Source organism: Notechis scutatus, chromosome 1 (genome assembly GCF_049901735.1).
Source record: "Notechis scutatus isolate UNSWTSFEM ecotype Mainland chromosome 1, rNotScu1.2, whole genome shotgun sequence".
Taxonomy (NCBI): Eukaryota; Metazoa; Chordata; class Lepidosauria; order Squamata; family Elapidae; genus Notechis; species Notechis scutatus.
This window is the reverse complement of record NC_142009.1, coordinates 215,139,641-215,151,039: the sequence shown is the minus strand read 5'-3', so window position 1 is coordinate 215,151,039 and position 11,399 is coordinate 215,139,641. Positions and strand designations below refer to the sequence as shown.

The window sequence follows — 11,399 nt, the reverse complement described above, 5'->3', positions numbered from 1 at the left end:
CAACCCGAACTGTAAATATACTGTTGAGTTTAACAGGATTTTAGGACCTTAGCTAAAATGTCCTAAATAAAATGTAATAAAACTTTATTCAAGCAAAATATAGTTTTAGTAGTACTATCTCACAATGTACTGTGTGCATGAAATAGACCTGTAAAATTTCCTCATCTTAGTTAATATAGAAAGCTGCTTTTAGGTAAAAAGTAATTTGGGATCTTACGTTATTTTTATGGACAGGATGACAAACACCAAAGCTAACGCTTCTACTAATACATGAGCTATTTCATGCATACTTCTATGCCGTTTTGGGTTTAAACATTTCTTCCTAAAGCACCCCCTTCTCCAATTAGGAAATGCTGCAGATTTAAGGATGCTATAGAATAGCATCAATGCATCTCATCTCAAGAAGCCATCATAATCAAATAGCCATGCACATAAAGCATTTTAAATGTCTGCTAGAGTTCATTCTCTGCCTCCCTTTACAATATTCATTTTTTCATATTAGGTTTGTTCATATGAAGTAAACACCTACATCTTCTTAAAGACCCAGGCTCCACACACCTTGGGTTCCTCTTGGCTATCTGCAAATGGCTTCAAACTTTCCTCGCTTTTTATTCCAGCTACTGAACATGTCTACATTGTTTTAATTGCCCATCTTGCTTACTTCACTGGAACACAATCAATTGTTAACTAAATAAATAGGGGAACAGTGAGATATCGTGCTGGACATGCTCAGTTAAAATTAACATGTTATTGGGGCAGAGATACAACTAGCAAATGGAAGAATAGAAGATTAATTGTTTAGAAGTATTTGTGTATAACTGCATCATTATTCGGGTTGTTTAATAAGGTATTTAAATTTGTAGGCATTGTGTAGAGGAAAATGGGATGCAATTTCCGAATTGCAATTGAAAGGAATGTACAATGAATGTTGAGACTATGAATCTACGAAGATTCACAAGTAGATTTAAAGAGCTTTATCTTGCCATCCAGAACTCTTAGGTAAATACTATGATGACCTTGATACAGAAGAGAGGAAAACTGCCAATGGGATAACAAGCTATGTTTAATTAAAAGTCACAATTACTTTGGATTTTTTTTCTTAACCAAATTTTTAGATTTTGTGAGAGACAATAGCAAGGAATATATCTTAAAATAATATGTGCCCCCCTATCTGAATTATTTTCATTTGGGAAAGAGAAGCACTCAGCTTTTCAGTAATACTACTTATAGTTTTCTATTAATGGATACATAGAATAGAATTCATGAAAAGAATAAAATATTTATTCTATTACAGACCGGAATAAAAATCATTTTTTCCAGTTTTAAAAATGGTTAAATTATGCCAACATTTATGTTAAGTAAAACCATGCCATTTAAAAAAGTGTATATAGAATTGTTGCAGCATACTGTTTAACTGAGGACAACTTTACAGTGAAATTGGGAAAGGGACAACATTTACACTTTATTGTATATGAAATATATTAAAATAGGGACTGTATAGCTTTCTGTCACTGACACTGTTCACCAGCCCTGGCTGGCAAAAAAGTACAGTGAAATTGCTCATCCAGGTTAAGAGATGCAGCAAGAATAACTGCTTTAGAGAAAGTTTATAGTATCTAACAAGCTGAAGTGCCGAGAGTTTCTGGGTAAGTAAATCTAATTTTGTGGATGTTAAGGCATCCCCTTTATTTTCATTTTTAATTTTTAATTTTTTTAAAAAAAATCTATAATGTGAGGTGAAAATAATGCTGGATAGTGAGCCTAAATCTCAAAAATAGTTTTTTCAATTTTTTTTAAAGGAGAAATATGAGGAAGGATCTAAGTGCTCTAATGTTAATTATTGCAAATTTGTTGGATGAAATACAGTTAAATTTTAAATCCTGGAGTTTTATCATTAATGGAACATTACAAAACTGGGAACATAGACTCCAAAGCTAAAATCTAACCATCTCATTAACTGTCATAACTGGTAAAAATTAATGAAAATTTAAATGCATGAATAAGAGGGACTTAGCTTTTAAATAACTTTTAATTAATCAAACATTTAAATAGGAAAATGTGTCTAGCAAACATTATTTTCATTAAAGAGTATTAAAGGAAATCAATAGAAGGGTGGTAATGTGGATTTAACAGTTTTTTTAAAAATAAGTCCTGTTCTCTCCCCCCCCCCCCCTCCCCAAATGTTTTGTAGCTTCTAACTACAATCTCCTGACATTTAAACTTTTGGATTTGTACAGCTTATTCATATTCCCTGATGAAGTGCAATAACTGGACTAATTAGGAAATGCAATATGAATAATTTCATAATGATCATTCTCTCCCTAATCATCATAGTTAACCAAACTAGGAAATTATTATGGGAGAGATATCGTAACTGGATTATTTTTTTTTTGGTTTGCTTCATTTTTTTAAAATCAATCTCAACACAGCAAATTCCTGATCTCAAAAAAAAAAAAAAAAAAAAAAAGGAAACAGCCACCTGCCTTTTCAGTGGGCACCCACTTATAAGGCAATTCAAAAAGAATGACAATTAATTTAAAAAATTATTAATATGCTGTACCAGCTTACTTTTTCATTATAACACAAGGCCTTCAATCTGTATAGAAGCCATCTTATACAGAAGACACTCATTCTCAACAGACCTGTGGTAAAGTGCCAATGTTATTTCTACAGGTTTTCTTAGCCAAATGTTTGGCCTGTTGTTGCATCAGGTGATGAGTTCATCCCTGCCCGAGCATCATTTACATTCACCAAAGGAAATTCTGGGAAATCAGCACTTGCCCCTGGCCCCCGCAGGTTCACTTGTCCATTAGCAGTATTAAACTGAGATGATAATCCAGCTCTTGTTCCATGATACTGAGCCCTGAAGGGTTGCTCAAACGAGCCTATCTGATACGCTTGATGGACAGGCTGTGCCTCTGCCTTCTTCTGAGAAGTCACTTGTTCCAAGAAGTCCTGGGTGGAGGACGATGAAGAGTGATTTGGCTCATCACCTGAAAAGGGAAAAGAGTGCTGCGAATCGCCAACTATAAGTCCAAAGTGAGACTTGTCCGGAGTTGTTCTCAGGGGAGAGTTCATTCCCGATCGGAAACTGTTAACAGGTATAGATGCATAGACCTGTTTGTCAATAGCAGAGAATGCTGGTTGTCCTGTAAGAGTCTGGTTGTCATTCACAAAATTAAGGCTTGAGTTGTTCAAATAGGCATCATTTTGGCTTGTCCTGTCCAAAGCTTGCTGCAAAAACTTGGAATATTCCTGTAACATACTGGCTTTATCAGAGGATGAGCCTTGAGAACTTGTCCCAACATTTTCCGTTTGTGTAACCTCTGAGACTTCAGAAGAATTTATGGATATACTGGAAGTCACTTCAGTATCAGCCACGTTGAAAGCAATTTCATGCTGGCCGTTGGCTTTATGGGAATAATGGTCTAAAAGAGTCTGAAGTACCTCATCTGGAATGACACTTTTGTCATGGTTTCCTTTAATCTCCACATTCAGTGCCGATGTATCCAATATCGATGCTGTGCTACCTTCATCTATCACACTTGCAACAGCTGCTTGAGTGACTGATGGCTGTGAAGCAATAGTGCCAACATTCAAGGCATATTCTCTGCTGTTACTATTAGCTGCTTGGAGATACCGCCTCTTCTTTAAAAACTGCATTGCATCATCATAGTTTGTGCTGCTGTGGACGGGTTTACTGGGACCTTCCTGTAAAGAATCAACTTGGTCGATATCAGCGTTGCCTTCAGCATCCAGTAAGCCTTGTTTATCCACAAGATCGAAGGCATATTTTGAAACCTTGCTGTCTTCATAAGAAGCTAGGGATGAAATGGTCTGACTCTGTTCTAGTGGCTGCTTGAGGGTTCTCTTGCTGTTAACTTTTTTGAGCACTAGTTTAGGTGGGTGTATCTCTCCAGAATTTGCTTCCTGTAAATGCCCTCCAGTGACAGAAGAATGGGGCATCTCAACTGCATATTCCGCCACCATATATTCATCCTTTATTTTAGTACTGCCAGCATACAATGGCAAGAAATCATTCTTATCTTTCTTATGTTCAGACTTGTCCATCCCAGTTTCTTTATCCATCCCAGATTTCAATTTCTCTGTTTTTTGCCTCTTCTTTTTTGGCAAAGAACAGTCTTTCAAAGATAGAGGGAAGCCTTGATCTTCATCAGGAGCCAAAAGGCCAACTTTGGTGGCACTTCTATTGGGTTTCTTGTCACGGTTTTCATGGCACATACGTTTGTGTTTCAGTACACGATCAGTCCTGGAGAAGAACTACGGGGAACATGGTTGGATTAGAGAAGGGGGAAAAAGCAACCTTTTGGCCAATTTATTTTTTGACATGGGAAGGTCTTCATAAGTCATTTTGCTAATGTGATAATTTTAAAAATTCCCAGAAAGGCATTACAGACAGAAATTGTAGTGTGAAACCCTACCATGTCAAAAGATATGGCTCAGAATTTATGTTAAAACAATTTAAGTTATTACAAAATTCAACCATCTAATTCTGTTCAATGGCGCTGATTTGTCTCAGCTTCTCTGCTTTTGTTTTTTCTGCAGCTAAAAATATGGTTCCCTAAGGGTTTATATTTTTTCCTTGTTGAATAATTCAACCAAATTCAAGTAAAAGTTTTGCAAATAACATAAATAAATGTGCTCCTCTTCTACAAGACACATGTTAACATCACCTACTATAATACAGTTTGTCCTTGCTTACCAATGGTAATTGGGACTGGGAACTCGTGTCACTAAGCAACACATTCATAATGGGTGACATGTGGCCACGCCTATTTACAATGGCAGCTCCATGCTATTGCGGTGTCCCGTGATTGCCATTCCCAACCTTTTCCCCATTGATTTTGCTTGTGGAAAGCTGGCAATGAAGGTCACAAATGTTAATCACATGATCAGAGGATATTGTGATGGCCAAAACTACAAGAATCCCTTTTAAATACCCCTCATTCAGCAGAGTTTAAATTTTGAACAGTCGGTGACTGAATGGATGTTAAACAAAGACTACCGATGCTACCTGTACAAGTTTATCACTTTTCTTATATTTATTTCCCTGATGTACAGAGGGAATTACATGCACTCTTATTACTCAAATAGAGAGATGAATTACCCTCAGTCTTATTAATTAGAGAGTCTTATTAATCAAACAGTTCTAACAATTTTCACCGTATCTTTCTTTTGTCCTTCTCTAATTACCTGAAAGCAATATTCACACTGATAAGGCTTCTCTCCACTATGAGTTCTCTTATGTCTTTCCATGTGATATTTCTGTATGAATCTCATGCCACATTCATCACATCGAAATGGTTTCTCACCTAAGAATAAAAATAGAAAGTATTGTTAAAAAATGAGAAATAAGATATATGTATGCTTCCATATTAACATGCAGTAGTTTTACTGTCAAATACAAGATACCAGCACAAAACGTTACAAGAAAATGCCATAATATTCAGAACATACACTCTGGAATGAAAACCATTATTGAATATATTTATTTTCATTCTGGTGTCTCAGAACTAGAAATGCAAAACAAGTATCAGACACATATTCTCTCCTAAAAAGTTTTTGACATGAAGAGCTATGTGATGGGTGGGGGATATTTCTTTACCATCTAGCAATTTAAAAATAGTAAAATTTTGTACAAAATTTGTTGCATTGAAGATTTCCTATTATTTTTTCTGACTTTTATAAAGAGATCAAGTAACTGTACTAGCTTTGAATACACTGTAGTTAAACTAATTAAATATCCAAATTCTGCATTTATTTAGTTAGGCAATATGGAAAGAAAGTAAATTCCTGGGGAAAATGTTGTATGGTATCTTTAGTATAATTTTAGATTAATCAAAGTTCTCTCTGATCTTCCTTTAAACTACTCCTGAAGAAAAGAAGTAATTCCATGTCAAATCAAGAAAACATAGTCCTTGAGGGTTGTATGAATATCATGGATTTTCTTAAAAATGTACACAAACATAAAAACATAAACACTATACCTATAGTTTTTAAAATGGCTTTCAGGGATCTAATTTTCAACCCCTCAAATATATGCTAAAAGTGATCTTTTCCCATAAAATACACCCTTATTTGTTTTGCCTGAAAATGAGATGTGCAGCATTCACAACTGTTAATAAAGTCTTGTTAATATCAATTCTTTAAACAATGACAATGGCTCTGTATTTTTAAAACTACCACAATTGATAATCAAACATTTAAGAGAAAAACCAAATTCCTTTTTGATTATCTGCTATCTGCTTGTCAACTCTGATCTCCAATTGTACTTTACTTTCTATTTTTCACAGAGATAACAGCTCCCAATGAAAAAAACTCTTAATGAAAAAAAATAAAACTGTAGTAATTGTAATTTTCTTCTAGTTGCAAGTTCTAATCTGATATTGGAAATAACTTTCATGTCTTTAAAATTATATTTGTATGTATACAGGTAGTCCTTGACTTATGACAGTTCATTTAGTGACGTTCAAAGTTACAACAGTACAGAAAAAAGTGACTTATGACTGTTTTTCACACTTGTAACTGTTGCAGCATCCCCATAGTCATGTGATCAAAATTCAGATTGCTTGGCAACTGATTCATATTTATGACAGTTGCAATATCCTGGGACCATGTGATTACCTTTTGTAACCTTCTGACAAGCAAAGTCAATGGGGAACCTAGATCCATTTAACAACTGTGTTACTAACTTAACAGCAGTGATTCACTTAACAACTGTGGTAAGGAAAGTCATAAAATTCCCTTAACAAGTGTTTTGGGCTCTTTTGAGGTTTAAGTCAAGGACTACCTGCATTGACATTCAGTCTAGTTCTGCTTCTAATAACTGAAAGTGCACAGTAACTGTAATATAAGATAAGCTGTAAAATAAATCACAATTCAAAATCTTCACTGATAACCTGTCATAATGCAAGGAGAGAGGTTGCTATTCAACTCGAGGCACAAATGACCTATCTCAAATTATCCTACTTAACATATTATGGAAGGACCTAGTTATCTGGAGAAGGCTCTAAGGCAGAGAAACGTGGAAGGAAAGAGAAGAGGATGGCCGGCAGCAGGGTGGATGGACTCAGGTACAGTGCTGATGAATATACTGTTGAAAGAGTTGAGTCTGTATTGGCCAGGTGAAGGACAGGTCATCACGGAGAAAATCTATGCAGTCACTAGGAGTGAAAAATGACTTGACGGCACATAGTCAATCAGAATTCATAAACCAGAAGAAATAAAATATTTGTTTGAATAGGAAAGCCTGAGGCGAACCATTATTTAATTTTAAAAATAGTGAAGAAAACCTTTGAAACCAAGATTTTGGTTTCAATGGTTTTTATATCTTCACTCTTATATTCAACTCAGGGAGGGAAAGAAAACTTTTTTTGTGGAAAAGATGGGCTAGTCCAGGGGTCTTCAAACTTGACAGGTTTAAGACTTGTGGACTTCAACTCCCAGAATTCCTCCTCCAGTCATGTTAGCTCAGAAATTCTGGGAGTTGAAGTCTACAAGTCTTAAATTTGCCAAGTTTGAAGACCCTTGGTTAGTCCATGGCAGGATTTTGAGGAGAAATCACATGGTTTGAAATAAGAAACGGGGGGGACTTTTCTCTAGAATTTTTCACAAGGCAAATTCTACCACATGCAATTGGATAAATGTTGTTGTGGTGCTTTTTTAACAAATGATCCCTGCAGCATATTGCAGGATGATTATAACCCTAGATAAAAAAATATTCTCTGTACATCAATTATCAAGTTACAAATATCAAAAGTAATCATACTGTAACAAATCTGACATTAACAGTATCTTGGATTTTGAAATGTAAGTTCACGGAAATGTGTTCTTTGAAATGTCAAACATGTCATTTTATCACATAGTACAACATGTAGAAAAAACTACGTCAAAGTATATGTGGTGATCGACTATAAAACCATAGCATACGTCATGGAGTTACCTTTTATGCAATACCTGTGTGGCTGACACTGCTACTCTTGACCATGAGCTTCTACACGTTCATAGGCAGCGTACTATTCTACAGTGAATAACACTTGTTAAAATAGTAAAGTATACTACTGGTGATTCTAGGGTGGATGATTCTGTTAGATATGTAGGACATGGTGAGCAATGTGAAGTTTGGGGATATAATCACTTATAAAAATAAAATTTATTCATGATAAGAAGTTGCAAGATAATTCTCATTTTTGTTCATATGGCATGGAATAAGGACTTTGGAAAACATATCTGTAAAGATAAATCCAGTAACAAATTAGTAGATAATAATGGTGGCAATACTCAGATAACAGAATATGTAAAAATATTAAACAACTGCTAAAATTCTATGTTAACAAAAGACTTACTGATTAGCCTTTAGTCTTGGCACTACTGGAGATTTTTTTTAGAAAAGTGCTACTCCCTTCACATGCTCCTTTTTAAAACATCCCAGACAAGGGTTTTATTTTGCCACCAAAAGTGAATTATTTAGGAAGCCCAACACCACTTCTCCTGTTATTTTAAAGGACTACTTAGTATTATCTTCTCCCCAATACTTATACTTTTCATTTCCTTTTTTAATCTATTGTTTTCCTTTCCATAGGATGTGTTATTTTGGTTTAGTTTAAACCTTTACATTGTAATAAATATTTGGAATTAAACCAATTCAATCTCGCTGATTTAAAACTAATTGAGAATTTCAGTCCATTTGTGCTGCAATTTTCTCTGGCAAACTCTGTTTTCTAGTCCTAAAGCCATATTTGTATACTTTTGGCATACAAGAGCAGCAAGCTAAAAAGCAGTAAGTTCAGATCAAAAACAAACTGTAGTTATTAATTACATTTATCTGTTGCCATCCCCATTCAGATTCTACCAGTATTTTGTTTACATGCAATTAAAATTATGCATCATTAATGTAATTACTCCCTAATTGCATATTCATTTGATCATTTCTTCCTTCTGTTACAGTGAAAGGCTCTGCATTCAAGGTTTTCAGGGAACATATGCAGCACTTGAATCTCAGATTCTGCTCCTTTCCTAAACTGTTTTAACCATGGTTTATAGAATGCGCCACATCTGGATGCAGCTACACAACGTTCTAAGGATTGTATTGTATTGCAAATTGCCAATTGACCTCTGCAGTCAGAGGAATAATCAGATTCGTACATAAAATTAAGAAAACCTTTGAAATTATAAATTATAAATATCATAAACCATAGTTTAGAAATCATAAAGGCTTCATGATATATGAATCAGGCCACATTCCATTTAGATATATTAGTAATGTAGTCTCATTAACCTTAATCTGAGATTATGAAGAAAAACAGTATTTATTCTGGTTTGTATACTGCAATCATTCTTTTCCGTGAGACACTTGGGAGTGAGGTTATGTTATTGCCAAATGTGCCAGAGAGGTAGTTGTGTTCTTCTGTATTGGACAGAAGACCATAACTGCCTTGCTAGGAAAAGGCAATTTCAAGATGTACCTTAAAGGAACTGTGGGAAGCATACTCACACACCTCAGAAGCATAAAATATTTTGGGATATATTAAAAAGGCAGAATATTATATTTCCCTAAAGGGGAAATGGAGAAACATGTTGTAGAGGCAGAAAGCAGCCCCAAGTCTTTCTTAATAGCCCACAGCAGATGCCAGCATTTAAGAGATAAATAGCTTATTGAAAGAGGAAGACAACTATCAAGATGGCTCTATTCATAAGCAAAGCAAATACTGCAGGCAGAAATCCATTCGAGACAGGATATTTTGAAACTCCTTGCAGCACAGCTAAGAAAGGCAGAATGATAGGATTAGAAAATAACTCCTCACCAACACAGGACGAAAGCCATTAGCCACAATAGGAATTGTCTAGCACCCTTTCAGAACACAAGCACCCCCAGAACAGTTTCTTCAAAATCACAGAAAGCTATAAAGATTCATCCACTCATTCAACCATTTGTTCAGCTGACCCAGAACTGCCCACTGTCTTTGTGGTGCTGTTCAATAAACCATCTTTCCAATCAGCCTCCATGTTGTTTCCAGCTTTTTTCTCCCAGCTTGGAACTGAACCAAATGGATTTTTCTTCCAACAGAACCATGTGGATTGGTCAAGGAATTAGCATTAGTAATTTCAAGGTCAATGACAAATATGATCAGTTAAAGGTTCTGGCCAGGGCTTTAGAAGGAAAAGATATGCGACAAAGGAGTTGTTTGTGACTAAAAGAAGCCAAAAGAAGGAAAAGGATAAGTCTTCCCCTCCAAAAGCAACCTTAAATTGGGGAGGTGGTAGTCATATGATATTAAGAAATCTGGACTCAGTACTGTACACCAGGGGTCCCCAACCACCGGCCGCATGGACCGGTACCGGGCCGTGGAGCACTCTTTACCGGGCCGCAAAGAAAAAAATAAAAAAAATGGCGGCTTTCTTCGCCGGTGAATGCTGCTGGGATCGGGATCAAGGACACAAATGAAAGAAGGGGAGGGAGGAAGCAACCGAAGCCTGTCCTGCTCTCTGGCTCAGCCTCTCAGTGCGCCGCTCCTCCACCAGCCCAGGAAGAAACTGCTTCAAAGAAGCCGGGGTGGCTTTTCCTGTCGCCGCAGCTTCCCGAGCGCCCGTTTCACCCCACCCGCCCGCCGCCGCTCGCAGTTCAATCCACAGTGCTCCGTTCTGCCTGCCTGCCTGTCTGGTTGTTTAGGAGCAGCTTCCGCTGAGAATAATAACTATTCGCCTCTTTTTATCAGCCGAAGCTGTTCGAAACGAAGAAGGCAGGCAGGCAGGCAGGTAGAACGGAGCACTGTGGATTGAACCGCGAGCGGGCGGGCGGGCGGGGGGTGAAACGGGCGCTCGGGAAGCTGTGGCGACAGGAAAGCCACCCCCCAGCTTCTTGGGCTGCTGGAGGAGCGATAGAGTGACTGAGAGAGGAACGAGGCAGACACCTGAGGGAGGGAGGGAGACACCTGAGGGATGGGGCTGAGGAGGCAGGGCCGAGGCGCTCCCTGAACTTGGTGCTTTGCTGGCAGGCGTTTTATTACCCGACTAGGTAACAACATCAGATGTTACCTAGTCAGGTAATGAAACGTCTGCAAGCAAACTACCAAACTCGGATTCTCCCCCGGTCCTTGAAAAAATGTTTCTGCTTGAAACCGGCCCCTGGTACAAAAAAGGTTGGGGACCACTGCTGTACACTTTCATGAAAATCTCAAACAGGCAATAGAACTCAGGACCTAAGAGTTTCAGGAAGATGAAGCATGAAGAACAGATCTGGAAAGTGATTCAGCTTGGAAATCAGAAGCAAAAGAAAAAGTGGAGAGCAGCTGAAAGCTGCTGAACTGTGCAGGTTTTGGTTGATGAATTTAAAGGAAATGTGCTCTGAGAGACAGGCCACTGGGTGCTTATTATGTGGA

General features: G+C 37.1%; 1 protein-coding gene across 3 annotated transcripts in view; it reads right to left on the bottom strand.

Annotated features, from left to right (window-relative positions):
• Positions 1 to 1,045: 1,045 nt before the first annotated feature.
• Positions 1,046 to 11,399, bottom strand: part of ZNF148 (zinc finger protein 148) — a 42,241-nt gene continuing 31,887 nt past the window's right edge. For all 3 annotated transcript variants that reach the window (XM_026665440.2, XM_026665438.2, XM_087950186.1), the window contains exons 6-7: positions 5,215 to 5,333; positions 1,046 to 4,281 (exon numbers count right to left, since the gene is read on the bottom strand). In XM_026665440.2, the coding sequence (XP_026521225.2) occupies positions 2,680 to 4,281; positions 5,215 to 5,333 (1,721 nt within the window). In that variant the 3' untranslated portion in view covers positions 1,046 to 2,679. The remainder of the gene's footprint in view (positions 4,282 to 5,214; positions 5,334 to 11,399) is intronic.